This window comes from Oreochromis niloticus, linkage group LG20, assembly GCF_001858045.2.
Source record: "Oreochromis niloticus isolate F11D_XX linkage group LG20, O_niloticus_UMD_NMBU, whole genome shotgun sequence".
Taxonomy (NCBI): domain Eukaryota; kingdom Metazoa; phylum Chordata; class Actinopteri; order Cichliformes; family Cichlidae; genus Oreochromis; species Oreochromis niloticus.
This window is the reverse complement of record NC_031984.2, coordinates 11,467,970-11,481,581: the sequence shown is the minus strand read 5'-3', so window position 1 is coordinate 11,481,581 and position 13,612 is coordinate 11,467,970. Positions and strand designations below refer to the sequence as shown.

Sequence of the window (13,612 nt, the reverse complement as noted above, 5' to 3'; positions counted from 1 at the left end):
AATAATTGCCAAAATACAAAGCAAACAACCTCTATTGAAATACATTTCAAACATAAAAAAATGCATGTGAGTACAGTGACAAATTCTTTGAAAAGGCAATATTACAATTAGGTTTAAGAAAATGGACAATTTTAGTCCAGCATCACTTCTATAGTGACAAGACCACAATGGCAAAATATTCACATAGAAAACCACACTGAGTTTAACTAATAATAATAATTATTACTATTATTATGCGCACCCTAATATAGCATTATTTTTATGTAGTATAATTTTTTTATATTATATTAACTAAACATTAACTCCTTTAATTGCATTTAATTTAACTTACTGATAAGTAATAATAATAATTTATGATTATTATGATTATTATTATTATTATACCTTTATAGCTATTGTTTCTACAGATCTTCCTCCACTTCCAACTGCTCACACCAACCTGAATCAGGAGACATCAACAAATTAGGATCACATTTGCCTCATCCCAGACCATCAATCACTACTACAATTACTGACAACTTCTGTGCTACAAATATTGGTGGGCTCTATGCCAAACCTGGCGCTCCAGGTTCTTTTTGCAGCTGTGCCAATGGCATCACGTGGATCCAAAACTGCCCAGATAATTTAGTCTTTCGAAACAGTTGTAAGTGCTGTGACAGGCCCTAGAGACTCTTCTATATTTGGATTTACAAACAATCCCTGCCTTTATGGAAAAAATACTGTCTTTGCTTTTCCTTCTGTAACACTGATAGTGTAGATTTGATACCTGCAGTTTTTATTCATTCCTATGATCTCCACATTGTATTTACTTACATTAGTTATGAACATTACGCAACATCTAATCCAACTGGCTTACAATTATAACGGACCTGATTCTAAAAACAATATGCACATTTATAACATCCAGAGACATCTTTGTAATACATCATTTTCCATCACAAAGTACAGTACTGTGAAAAAGTTTTAGGCAAGTGAGGAAAAAAATGCTGTAAAAAAGCATGCTTTCGAAAATGGAAGTGTTAATTGTTTATTTTCATCAATCAACAAAATGCAGTGAATGAACTAAAGAGAAACCTAAATCAAATCAGTATTTGGTTTGACCCCCCTTTCCCTTCAAAACAGCATCAATTCTTCTAGGTACACTTGCACACAGTTTTTAAAGGAACTCAGCTGGTAGGTTGTTCCAAACATCTTGGAGAACTAACCACAGATCTTCTGTGGATATAGGCTTCCTCACATCCTCCTGTCTCTTCATGTAATCCCAGACGTATTGATGATGTTGAGATCAGGGCTCTGTGGGGGCCATACCATCACATCCAGTACTTCTTGTTCTTCTTCATGCTGAAGATAGTTCTTAATGACTTTGGCTGTATATTTGGGGTCGTTGTTTACAGCATTTTTTTTCTCACCTGCCTAAAACTTTTGGACAGTACTGTATTTAGGAAAAAGAGAGACACAAATGAAATTTGCTAGTGGTGGAATCTGCAATCTCACACTGAAATCTAATAAAAAAGAAATCTATATGCACAAAAACAACAAACGATATAAGCCTGCAATGTACTGCACAATTAGCAGAACCAACACTAGTTCAAAATCCTCAGAGTCAAGATATCAGTGGCATTTGTTCTAAATTAGGGGTTTCAGCTTGTTTTTATGGGTTACTATAATGTTATGCCACATTTGGACAGTTTTGATCATTTAAGCACAAATGCATGCCCTTCATCTGACTTTTATTGCTTTGAGGTTTGGCCTTTGGAATCTAACCCTTGTGTGAATTAATCCAGGTTTGGCAACATATGAAATAAAATATTATTAATTATAATTATTATAATTAGATTATTCATTTGAGGATGGTAACTATGAAGCAAGACTCACTGTTTCTGTGTAGAAAAGATTAAAACGTAATTGGTTTTGGTTGCTGGAAACGTGTATACATTTGTAAAAATGAACGAGATTTTAATAAGACGAGAAACACAAAGGAGTGACTTTGGGTTTCACTTTGGGTTGACTTTTAAGACAGAACAAATATTTTAGTTGAACGGAATAAGAAAAACTACAACAGAGTACATTCTGTTGGCTCATCAACAAAATCAAAGCTTTTGGATGAAAAGTTGAAAAGTACTTAGTTTTGATGACCGAAATGACTTTGACATTTGTTATATGACTGGTTTTAGACAAAGCTCATTACTTATTACTTACAATTTAAAATATAAATTATATAAAAATAAAATTTTCAAAATGAAAAATTCAGAATTTTTTTTTTGACATTGAAGTGTAGATTGAACAGTCTGACAAAGGTTTTCAAAGTAATTAAATAAATTGAATTTGCATATAAGAGTTTTAATTTGCAACATCTTTTTTTTAAATTAAAAATGTAAAAACGCATGTATCAAATAAGGGAATAACCATCACATCCACTTTGAAATCTAAGTAAAAATCTGAAATTACTAATTGTTAATTTATTTCAAACATGTAAACAATATACAGGTACATTTAGTAAAGAAATTAAGAGAGAAAAAAATACTATACAAAAGTCAATACATTTCAATACTGCTACCATTCTGATTCATTTACATGTAATGATCTTCACTTCAAGCATCTTAAGATTTTATTTTAAGATTTATGTGTTAATGCAGTTTAATTTTGAAGGTCATTACGTTCCATCTGTGAAAGGTAATATGCAAATTTGTGCAAAACCACTTGTGTGTCATTTGCTTTAATTAATAACTCTTCTCTTGTCTTCTTTACTCTACATTAAAGCTATTTTTATTGCACATGAAAAACTGCTACCTGGATAAGACTGTCACATTTTCAGAAATGTTACTTATTCTAAACTTGTTGTAAAATTGCTCATATGTACTGTGTATAGCACAAGTTTAAAAAGGAATTTCATTTTGTGTTTCATCAGAAATAATTATGGGAAAATTCTGGTAGGTCAAAGTAACTGTGATTCAGACTCATCTGAGATTTTTAGTACATGCAAGTATGGAATCATTTTGAAAATCCTAGGTGACACAAGACTCGGGCTGATGACAACACTCCATCCTCCTTTTTTATGGCTGAGGTAAAACACAGCATTCTTTGAACATGAAGTCCAGTGTTTGATTCAAGTTAAGCATCCCTGTAGGTAGTGCTGTCATTTGTACCATTCATTATGAGCAGTCCAAATCAAAAAGCCATGAAATGTATCTTTATGACTGCACTACTATCACTGTCCCACAAAGAAAAATATTTAATAATTGGTTAATTGTATCATATTATACCACCACAAAGTTCAGAAAAAAAATAGTGCATCAGTCTGCATATAGCACCAAAACTTAATCTTGAATGCAAAATTCTAGATAGCGCATTCACAGTGATTTTACTGCAGAAAGGTCAGTGCTCTATCTAGTCACATATCACTGAAAAGAGTCAGTAGTCCACATAAAAGATAAAAGTACATCCCACTTTGAAATTAGCAAAATTGTAGTGTCTAATTCTATAATGCAAAAGTTATTTAGTGCAGTATCCGTGCATTTTGTATGCTATTCATGTGTTTATCTTATCACCGATGTGTTAATTGCTTAGAGTTCATGGACCGAGCTGTGGGGCTCAGGGAGCTTCCTAATGTCACAGTTCTGGATCAAATTGAAGTAAAAAACGATCATCTCCTCGTAGTTCTTAGTGGAAATCCTTTCATTGATGCCATGGAATCTGAGAAACAAAGAAAAAAAAAAGATTCATGGTACCTGGAACAACAAAGTACTTTACATATTCCCCTCTTCTATTCATGCTGCATGATCTGTATTTCTTGAGAAATAATCACTGCACGTGGAATTCTTCTTACTGTATTTGTTCAATTTTAAATTGAGGTCTGCAGCCATTTTTGGCAAAATATATTTTGTCAGTATTAAAAGCTGCTGAATTCTCACCTCTCAGGGTCACCTGGCTTAAACCAAGCCGGGGAAAACCGATAAATATTTTTGGTCAGGTCAACGAAGTGTCGACTGTCTGTGTTTCCAATACAGATACCTGCACATTTAAATATGATATTAAATTACTTATAATGTCCCAAAAGATGCTTTAAAATGCTTCCAGCTAATTCGTAAAAATGTCTACAAATCTGTATGAACTCTACCTGGAGCAACTGTAACTGTTGGAAACAGGTCCAACACCGTTTTCTTAATAATTTGGAAGCCAAAGGCCTTCTCATCAGCACCGCTGATGGGTAGAGGGTCAAATCCATCAACAAGTTCTACCTTCACTCGCTGGTCGCCCACCGTATCCTTGATGATGTCCAGTACCTAAAAAAGACAGCACACATCTCATATTCATGTCAAAGTGTACACAGTAAAGCATTCATTCTCAAAAAGGAGAATAAAACTTCAAACTCTACCTCTTCTACCGATTGTGCTGAGTGAATTCGTAGATTTACATAAGCTTCAGCAAGGGAAGGAATAACATTTATCTATACAAGGAGGGAAATATTGAATTTTTACAAAGAAAAGTAACAGGCTTATAATCTTACTTCTTGTGAATTACATTCAATTTAAAATAATCACTGCACCTTTACTCCTGCATTAAAAAAGGTGACTGCTGTGGTAGTCCTTACAAATGCATTAGATACTGGTTTTCTTTCAAGTATCCTGAAACACAAAAACTGGTCTATTTCACTGGAACCAATCACAAGAAAACATGACATTTGAATTTATATTTAAATGATATGTAGTAGTTATTACCTGCTAAGGAGCGGAGAGAAGAGCCACAAATTCGACATTATGAACTTTAGTGGGAAACTGAACTGAAGGCAAAGAATTAGTAGTAAGTAAGAAATTAGTAGTAAAGAATAAGTACATAAGTACACTAGTAAAGAAGTATTTAGATTACCCTACCTTGTGGGCCAGATGCTCAAAGGTATCACCTTCAGGGCCATAACCAAATAACCTCGGCATTGGGTTGTCCTCTAGTCTGAAGAAGCAGGATGACAGTTAAATCTTTTATACTAGCTTTTTAAACACGGGGTAGTAAAATTATGGAAAGCAGTGAAAGATATGAACAGAGAAGCTAAACAGGACTCATTATAGTTTAAAAACAATGTTCCTCTCACCTTTTGACTGCTGTGGCTAAGATCCCAATGCTAGTTTCCCTGGGAGGCATCGAGGCGTGACCAGGGGCCACAGACACACTAAGCTTTACAGCGGCCTGGCCTTTTTCACTTAACCCGATTCTGCAAATCATGAATCGTACACATACACATAAGATGTGATCAACACAAGTGCACAACACATGTTCAGGCAGGTTCTTACAGAGCAGCAGGTCCTTCAAGACCAGGAATGATTCCATCAGATATAGTCAGGCCCTCATCCATGACAAACAACAGCTGGACACCACGTTGCTTCAGAACACGCACTATGTTCATCGCTCCATTGAGACCATTGATCTTAAAAAAGAGATTTTGAAGAGCACAGCCATTAAAATGTGATATTTCCCAACCCCTTTTAAGTTTGTAATGTCATAGTGGAACTGTTAACATACTTCTTCATCATGACCAAGACCGATGTAAAATCCCCTGCGTGGAGCATAGCCCTTTAACAGCAAGTACTCCAGCGCCTGAAGTATTCCCTAGAAGAAATAAATCAGCAGTTTAGCCAAATATACCTCAAGTCTGTTTAAAAGTAAGCTCACACAAAAGTAATAAGTTTTCACACCATTAGAGAGTTTTTGTCATCTATGGTTCCTCTGCCGTAGATGAAGCCATCGATCTCCTTTGCAGAAAATGGCGGTGCTTCCCAACCATCTGACTCTGAAGCAGGTACTACATCAATGTGGGCCAGCAGCATGTATGGCACCAGTTCAGGCTGTGATCCTTTCACCCAAAACAAGTGGCTGTAGTTGCCCACCAATTCATGATGAACCAAGCTAGAAGAGAAAACTGTAGGGAAGGCTGACAAAAAAAAAACAAGCTGAAAGAGCAATTCTTATCTTAAATTCATCATCTATCGCTTTAATTAATTGCAGCTCTGCAAGATCCCTCTGCTCAAGAAGGCACATGTGCAGGCCCGTCCTTATTTCACCAGCGAACATCTAAATGATTCAGAGGTTTTGAAGAAAGTTCTATTGTCAGATGAAACCAGAGAACCCAAAGAACACCATCCCCATAGACAAGCATGGAAGTGGAAATATTATGCTTTGGGTCTGTTTTTTCTGTTAAGGATACCGGACAACTTCACCACATAGAGTGGCTAATGGACACGGCCATGTAGCATAAAATCTGAGATAAGAACCTCCTCCCCTAACCCACAACACTGAAGATGGGTCATGGATAGGTTTTCCAGCATGACCTAAAACATACTGTAAAGCAACAAAAGAGGTAAATGGCCTGTATTTGTATAGCGCTTTACTTAGTCCCTATGGACCCCAAAGCGCTTTACACTACATTCAGTCATCCACCCATTCACACACTGGTGATGGCAAGCTACATTGTCACACTGGCGACCTTAGCACACTGACAGAGGTGAGGCTGCCGGACACTGGCACCACCGGGCCCTCTGACCACCACCAGTAGGCAACGGGTGAAGTGTCTTGCCCAAGGACACAACGACCGAGACTGTCGGAGCCGGGACTTGAAACGGCAACCTTCCGATTACAAGACGAACTGCCAACTCTTGAGCCATGATCGCCCCAAATGGTTAAATAAAGAAGCACATTAAGCTTGGAGTGCCATAGCCAGTCTCCAGATGTCAACCCTTTAGAAAATCAGTGGAGCGAGCTGAAACATCAAGTTGCCAAGTCAGAGTCAAGAAAACTAAAAGTTTTAGAGAATTTCTGTAAAGAGAAGTGGGCCAAAATCCCTCCTGAAATGTGTGTAAAACTGGTGATCAACTCCTGTCTCACTCACTTAAAATTAAACTTCCATAAAACTGGAGACTGTTCATTTCTTTGTAAGTGAGCAAGCTCACATTTTCAGCAGGGGATCATATAATTATTTCTCTCACTTTACGAACAATAAATGTTTTTGAGAAGTCCCCATACACCAAAGCAAGGAAAACTCTGAGACAGTTAAAGACAAGCTGTGATTGTAATGATGTGTGTCAGCAAATATAATTTTCCCCCTGTTAACATACATAAGGCTTTTTCAGTTGCTTAGTAACAATCCAATTCATAACATAAAACATACTGAGAAATGGCTGCTATGTTTATTCTTATAAGCACAGTTAAATGTCTCCCACTTTGTCGAGGATATTTGGAAAGAAGGGTGAATGTAACGTAATGCATGTAGCTAATTATCCTTATTGTGAATGAAAATGAACAAGTGAAGATCAAGTAGCAATTTCTGCATTTGTTAAACTTAAGGACTTTTATTTAAAAGTTTTCAATTGTTTTTAAGCAGAGTCAGCTTCTTTTCTTGAATTGGAAGGAATCTGTTCTCATGGCACACCTGCAGCAGGTATACATAGGCATCATTTTACCAAAATACACTATATCGGCAAAAGTCAAAAATCAACTGTCCAAATCATTAAATTCAGGTCTTCCAACCTAAGACTACACTAATGGAAAGAAGGACGCCTTGGACTAATGAGCGTCAGAACAACTATCCAGGATGAAACAACAAACAATCCATGAGAACATCAGGAAGAGGGCCACTCTTGTTGGGACTGCTGTGCCTCTTGCTGCACTTTTCCATGGCTTGTGCTAGCAACAGCAGCCTCTTGTGACTGCAAGGACATTATATTAGTTGTTGCTAGTACAACTGCTAATATGTTGAGTAATTTGACACATTTTAGTGCATCTGTTTTTTAGCTGCAAAGGGTGGGAATTGAGGGTTACATTGTGGTTACTGTGGGTTTCACTAACCAGCTGCCAACAAAGTGCCATGAACTGCTGGGTAACTTGCTGCTTAGTGATGGCATTCCTGCTAATTATGATTGTCATTTTTAAGCTTTCTGGAAGTTTACCTGTCATCAGATTTGTTCAACACTTCCGATAAAGACTAGAATAAGCAGATTAAAAAGCACCAAAAGCTCTGGTCATTTGACTTGATGTTTTGAACCACGTGCATCTCAATGTAGGTTTCGACATACCTTGGCTCAGCAAAACGTCGAAAGGTCACTTCTGAATAAGGTGTACGGAACAAAGTACATCTGCACAGCAAACACCTACTGCGTCTGTATCCATTTATTAGCGCTATACAAGTTTGACATACAAAAACTACATTAACGTTTAGAGTTTGCTATAATAACCGATCAGTTGTAGCAACGCGTGCAAGCGTCCACAGCTACGAGCTAGTTCCACGTTGAACACACATATATATAAAAGGAAGCTACTTTAAGCACGTTTTACTGGCAGGTTTACCTTTTCGGAGGAATCTGTCAAATTCAAGCAGCGCAGTGGTGTTGATTTCCGTATTTGAGAATGACACGGTGGGGATGCGGATTGCCTCTGGACAAATGGAGACAAATTGTTACCAAACAGAAGTCTCTCTGTCTCCATCTACATCCACTACAACACGACTCCGAATACCTTTAAAATTTGCAAGGAGCTCCTCTCTCTGATGGTGGTCAATGACGAGCGATTTGTTATTCGTCTTTTCCCAGTGTGCGAGTTGAAGTCCGGCGTTAACATCCAGTGAAAGAGTCCTGATAGCCGCTATTGTAAATAACAATAGGACTGTAATAAGCAAGCTGCTAATAATTATCTTTAAAATCTTAAATATTCTTAACTTTGAACCCGACTCAGTCATTGTAGCGGTTGTTGTGTTTACCCCGGAACTCGTCGACTGTGACTGAGGGCTGAATTTGCATTAGAGCCATCCGCTCCCAGACACAGACAGTCACGCCTACATTATGTAGAGAGCAGTTTTAAGAGCTTATTTCACAGTTTTAGTCAAATCACCATTCGGGTGGGGAAAGAATTTACAAAGCTTGTGTGCAATAAAGGCTTGTTTTGCAGTATGAAAAGGCGCTTAGAAATTTTATTGAAGTACATATCAAACATAAACAAAAAAAAAAAAAAAAAAAAAAAAAATTTACATGCAGGTACCGTGACAAGTTCTTTGAAAAGGCAATATTACAGTTAGGGTTAAGAAAATAGACAATTTTTAAAATTAGCCCGTTTCGGCATCACTTCTATAGTAACAAGAACAGTGACAATATTATCATAGAAAAGCAAACATACAAACAAAAACAACAACGACGAAGTATAAAACTGGATTTTGCAGTTTGCTTCCGCAAACATAAAAGGGGAAACAAAATCTGTCTGTGTGAAAGTAACACTAAATTAAAGCAACGTCAATCCTGTGCATAGTCAGCTTCTGCGTCCTGTGACTCTGCCTGAACCAGAAGCCTGTCCTCACCGTATGACCAATAGCTTAGACTGCCCTCAACATTAACATAAATAAGGTACAGGACACATGCTACAATTATGAAAACTAAAATCTGTATGTGAATGGGTACAAGATAGCGCTCCACCTCCCGTCTCTGCTGGGTCATGGGACTCACAGGACTGTCAGGGTAGGAATACTGGACAGGTCTCTGTGCAGCACCCTTGATGGGTCTCCGGCGAGTGACGCTGAAAACAATGGAATACACATACATGATTGAGTCAAAGCACTTATACCATGTGAAAGATGTTTATCTGCCAAGCTCTTTTTTTTTTTTTTTTTTTTTTTTAAATCTTTTTATTTTAGATCTTATGCAGCAAGTAAGAGCTTCAACAGGGTTTTTGTAGTACTTACTAGATCCCTGTCGGAGTGGTCTTACTGCCTGGAAGGATGTCCTTGAAAGCATCTTTCACAGGTTCCTGGGGAGGCTGGAAAAGATGGTAAAAATGAGTGAAATGACAAAAGAAACCAGAAACAGTAAAGACGGAAGACCCGCAATTCAAGTAGAATTCAAAGATTGTGACCGTAATGAAAACAAAAAAAAGAAGTTCTGCTCCAAAGTTTGCTGTACTGGGATGTTTATTAATTAAAAACAGAGTGGGTCGAGAAAGGAAAGACTAACCAGACGATGACGATGCATGACACTGGTATATGATTTGCATGTAGTTACTAGAGTTTGGTAAAACGTTTAAGCAACTGTTAAAGTTAATGTGCCGATTTAATTTTATATATTGATTTAAAATAAAAATGACAAAGCCACACCCCACCAAACATATAGTGCTTGTGAAGTGCATGTGCATCCCATCAAGTGATATGGATTAAAATCCAAATCTTAAGAGCCAGTAAGATACATATGACACCATTCCCCATTAATGTGAAAAAAAAAAAAAAAACCTCAAACAATTCAGCCAGCACCAAAGTTTGTGCATAAAGTGTGACTGAACACAATAAGCTCTACTGACCCTGTCTGACTGTGCCCAGTTTTCCTGCACACTGGTCCCATTGAACTCGCACGCATTGTCTGTGACAGACCGTGAGCTCGAATTCTCCATCTATTTACAGCATGAATGTAAACTGAGCAACAACTCCAGCAGAGATTATGTATAACAAAAATAAAGACTGAATATGGAGCTTTAAATGTGGATCAACTTTCCTCCTCAACCATTTGAGTGATGCTGAAGTATTGAGAAGAAAGTGATGAGTCATCAGTGGACTTTGATCTAGGTAGAACCTGCAAGGTATTATGTTAAAAGCAACAAAACATGATGCATCTCCATATGAATGCCTGACATTGTAAAATAAAAAACATACCGGTACTCTGAGAGGTTCACAAAGCAAAAAAAGACTAAGGAATGCAGAGAATTTCAAATTCATAGGGCGCCTACTAAGACCAGCCTACCGTTGATCCTAATCCTGTGTGGTGATCTGCAGTGGATGTGCTAATAATCTGTGAGCACTGAGATTGACTCCGCTCTGAAGACTTTAACGCATTCCGTGAATTCCAGTTGGAACTAGATTCTGTGTTTCTAGGAGGACAAGGGCGCTTAAAAAGCCAAGCCCATGAAAGAGGGAAAAAAAAACCTTTGGTATCACCTAAGAATTCAGTTTGACAGAATGTTCTTGAAATGATATGAAATATCTGCAGTAATTACCAGCCTTGATGAGGGTAAAAAGCACTGTGGGTAAAAAACGTGATTCTGAAAAGTTAAAGAAAATAAGGGAAAACATCAAAAGTTACAATTCAAATGCTTTGGCAAAAATCTGAATCCAGTATTAAAATTGCAATGAGTAACCATTAGGCGGCACTAGAGGGAAGCTTTGTGCTGTGATAGAACTGTTGAGTGGCAGTATGATACCCAGCAGATCAGGGGTCCCCAATCTCAGTCCACGAGGGCCGGTGTCCCTGCAGGTTTTAGATGTGTCCTTGATCCATCACAGCTGATTTAAATGGATAAATTGCCTCCTCAACATGTCTTGAAGTTCTCCAGAGGCCTGGTAATGAGCTAATCATGTGATTCAGGTGTGTTGACCCAGGGTGAGATCTAAAACCTGCAGGTACACCGGACCTCGTGGACTGAGATTGGGGACCCCTGCAGCAGATGGTAATAAGTAAGGCCAATTTACTTTCAGATTGTTAAAAAGAGAAAGTTGTTAAAAAAAAGTGACTTTCATCTAAAAGAACCAAAGTCTAAAATAATTCCTCACCTGGCTGCTCTCTTTTTGGGTTTGGTCTGACGGGTCAGGTTGTTTTTCTGAACCTGTATAAGCCAGAGAAAAACAACATTGTGATACAAATAAAGCAAAATCTTATTCAAATAAACCCCAAACATTTGTCATACCCGAGTCTTGATCCTTCTCCTGCTGCTTTTTCTCCTCTTCAGAGTCAGAGTACAGTACGGCTTTGTCTGCTTCATTCAACCTTTCGCGTCTGTCAGACTGCAGCAGTTTATGGAGTTTCCTTTCATACAAGACCCTAGTGGAGGCTGGCATTGAAACACAGCATGAGACCAATTTGCTCTTAAGGTCTAAATAGATCTAAAAACCATCTGAATGTTATGTATAAAGACTTTTTTTAAATGTTAAAAAAAAAAAAAAAAAAAAAAAGAGAGAAAAGGTGCTTAAATCTTTTGATAACCCTCACCAGTTATAGGCCCAGGTTTAACACCATGTTTGCGTAGCATGGCCTTGAGGTCCTCATCAGTCAGACAACTTGGAACAGGCATCTCTGCATCCTTCTTGTCCTAACAAAGACAAGATTTGCTCGATTTAAAGTGATAACAGCTGTGAGTTAAATGCCAGGAAGATCCAGGTGTGAAGATAGAAATAAAAACAGCTGGAGGCTGTCATTTATGGATCCGTTCAGTCTTCTAATCATGTTATAAGTCATTTGCTTTCATGTTTAGATATGATAGAAAAAAGGTAGAAGTAAAAAAAAAAAAAAAAAAAAAAGCTATAAAGATTTTTTTAAATTTTATTCACACGAAAGCCAAATAAAGTTACTTTGTTGTACCCCACCAAACCCTAGCATTCTTGGCATTTGAAGATGGTTGCTGGTTCTTGCATGCAACTGAAAAGTAATATAAAATAAATATAAAAAAAAAAATTCTGATACTTAATATAAAATACCAAATAAGAAAAAAAAAAAACTTTGGCAAATCTGTTTTCTATTACGATACAAACACACAAAATGAGGACAAATTAGTAGTATTAGTCCCCCTTGTTGTTTAAATGTAAAGTAGGATCTTCAAAAGAGCTCTTAATAGAAAAATGTATAGACTTAGGTTGCAACTCATAATTCACATTCAGGGGGACCAAGGAAACATCAGATATTTATTACCATTTCTCACTTTAAACGCCTATTCAGTTTATCTTGCAGTTTCTAAAGGTGAAACTGACACAATGTTGTGCTTAGTTTTGATAGTTTACCCAAAACATGAAGTCTTTCCAGACAAGCGCCAGCGTTCCCCTTCATTACAGAGCTAGATGAGCGTGACAGGTGCGCACACGACTGTAATGGTAGCCTCCATTACAGAAACATCTCATGTAACATATACCAACTGTACAGCTGGTGGTTTAAGTGCTTGAAGTCCTCAAGTGTGCAACAGCAAGACGGCTGTTGGGAAGCAATGGCCCAGAGCTCCCCTCCACACCTCCAAAGCACACAGCTGCTGAACTTGCGCTGATGCGGTGTGAAAGAATTAGCATTGGCAACGTCTGGCATTATTGATACCAATTTAATGTATGGACATCAATTGGGACAGCCGATACTAAAGAGCCGTTGCACAGAGCAAATACTTTGCCACTGTCACGCATTAAGTTCGTCTCTACTTTGAAAAAGTCTATAACAGAAAACCATGAAGCCACCAAATATGAACTTACATCTGCACGGTCCTCCTCGTCGCTGGAGAAATCCGCCGCGTTTTTCTGATCAATGTGTTTGAGGTGCAGCTCCACATACACTGCCTTTTTGCTCGCTGCAGATGGCAGCGCGACGTTATGAGCAACTAAATCCGACTTTAGACGAGATTTAGAGAGATGAGCGGGGTCCTCCGCAAACGGCATTTCACAAGAAAACAACAGCAGAATATGAGAAAACAATACTGTTCGAGGTCCTCGGTGGAACTGCGAAGAAAGCCTTCTGCTGTAATCAGACTAGATTGAGAACAGCTGCAGTCCAAGACTTGATTGGCAGCAAGAAACTTAGCGTTACATACAGGAGACCAGTATCCAGGCTCGTTGTGAATTTATATATGT

General features: G+C 37.8%; 2 protein-coding genes across 6 annotated transcripts; both read right to left on the bottom strand.

The window, feature by feature from the left end:
- Positions 1–2,703: 2,703 nt before the first annotated feature.
- LOC100698645 (N-fatty-acyl-amino acid synthase/hydrolase PM20D1.2) lies at positions 2,704–8,946 on the bottom strand. 2 transcript variants are annotated; one of them, XM_025901889.1, is made up of 14 exons: positions 8,741–8,946; positions 8,500–8,625; positions 8,332–8,418; positions 5,688–5,923; positions 5,515–5,601; positions 5,286–5,419; positions 5,087–5,206; positions 4,872–4,947; positions 4,719–4,780; positions 4,547–4,625; positions 4,376–4,447; positions 4,118–4,283; positions 3,912–4,011; positions 2,704–3,693 (listed from the first exon to the last, which is right to left on the bottom strand). In XM_025901889.1, exons 1-14 carry the CDS (start codon positions 8,787–8,789, stop codon positions 3,564–3,566), a joined length of 1,524 nt encoding a protein of 507 aa, XP_025757674.1. In that variant the 5' UTR covers positions 8,790–8,946; the 3' UTR covers positions 2,704–3,563. The 2 variants fall into 2 exon arrangements, with proteins under 2 accessions (XP_025757674.1, XP_019205292.1); XM_019349747.2 differs by having other exon boundaries at positions 8,500–8,856.
- A 92-nt stretch (positions 8,947–9,038) lies between these two features.
- lemd1 (LEM domain containing 1) lies at positions 9,039–13,590 on the bottom strand. Of its 4 annotated transcripts, none has more exons than XM_019349751.2 (10): positions 13,238–13,590; positions 12,000–12,099; positions 11,698–11,841; positions 11,564–11,616; positions 11,011–11,055; positions 10,758–10,916; positions 10,512–10,589; positions 10,321–10,410; positions 9,713–9,786; positions 9,039–9,546 (listed from the first exon to the last, which is right to left on the bottom strand). In XM_019349751.2, the coding sequence occupies exons 1-10, from the start codon at positions 13,418–13,420 to the stop codon at positions 9,267–9,269; spliced, it is 1,206 nt and encodes a 401-aa protein (XP_019205296.1). In that variant the 5' UTR covers positions 13,421–13,590; the 3' UTR covers positions 9,039–9,266. The 4 variants fall into 4 exon arrangements, with proteins under 4 accessions (XP_019205296.1, XP_019205298.1, XP_019205299.1 ...); XM_019349753.2 differs by having other exon boundaries at positions 11,011–11,034; XM_019349754.2 differs by having other exon boundaries at positions 9,040–9,546; positions 10,758–10,901; positions 11,011–11,034; positions 13,238–13,589.
- Positions 13,591–13,612: the final 22 nt, after the last annotated feature.

Excerpts from the sequence above, each read along its gene's own strand:
- LOC100698645 (XM_019349747.2), bottom strand. The coding sequence starts at position 8,719 with ATGACTGAGTCGGGTTCAAAGTTAAGAATATTTAAGATTTTAAAGATA. Across the intron at positions 5,420-5,514 it reads GTCTTGGTCATGATGAAGAA|ATCAATGGTCTCAATGGAGC; the intron begins GTATGTTAACAG and ends CTCTTTTTTAAG. Across the intron at positions 4,284-4,375 it reads CAGCACAATCGGTAGAAGAG|GTACTGGACATCATCAAGGA; the intron begins GTAGAGTTTGAA and ends TGTCTTTTTTAG.
- lemd1 (XM_019349751.2), bottom strand. The coding sequence starts at position 13,420 with ATGCCGTTTGCGGAGGACCCCGCTCATCTCTCTAAATCTCGTCTAAAG. Across the intron at positions 11,617-11,697 it reads GGAGAAGGATCAAGACTCGG|GTTCAGAAAAACAACCTGAC; the intron begins GTATGACAAATG and ends TGGCTTATACAG. Across the intron at positions 9,547-9,712 it reads ACCACTCCGACAGGGATCTA|CGTCACTCGCCGGAGACCCA; the intron begins GTAAGTACTACA and ends CATTGTTTTCAG.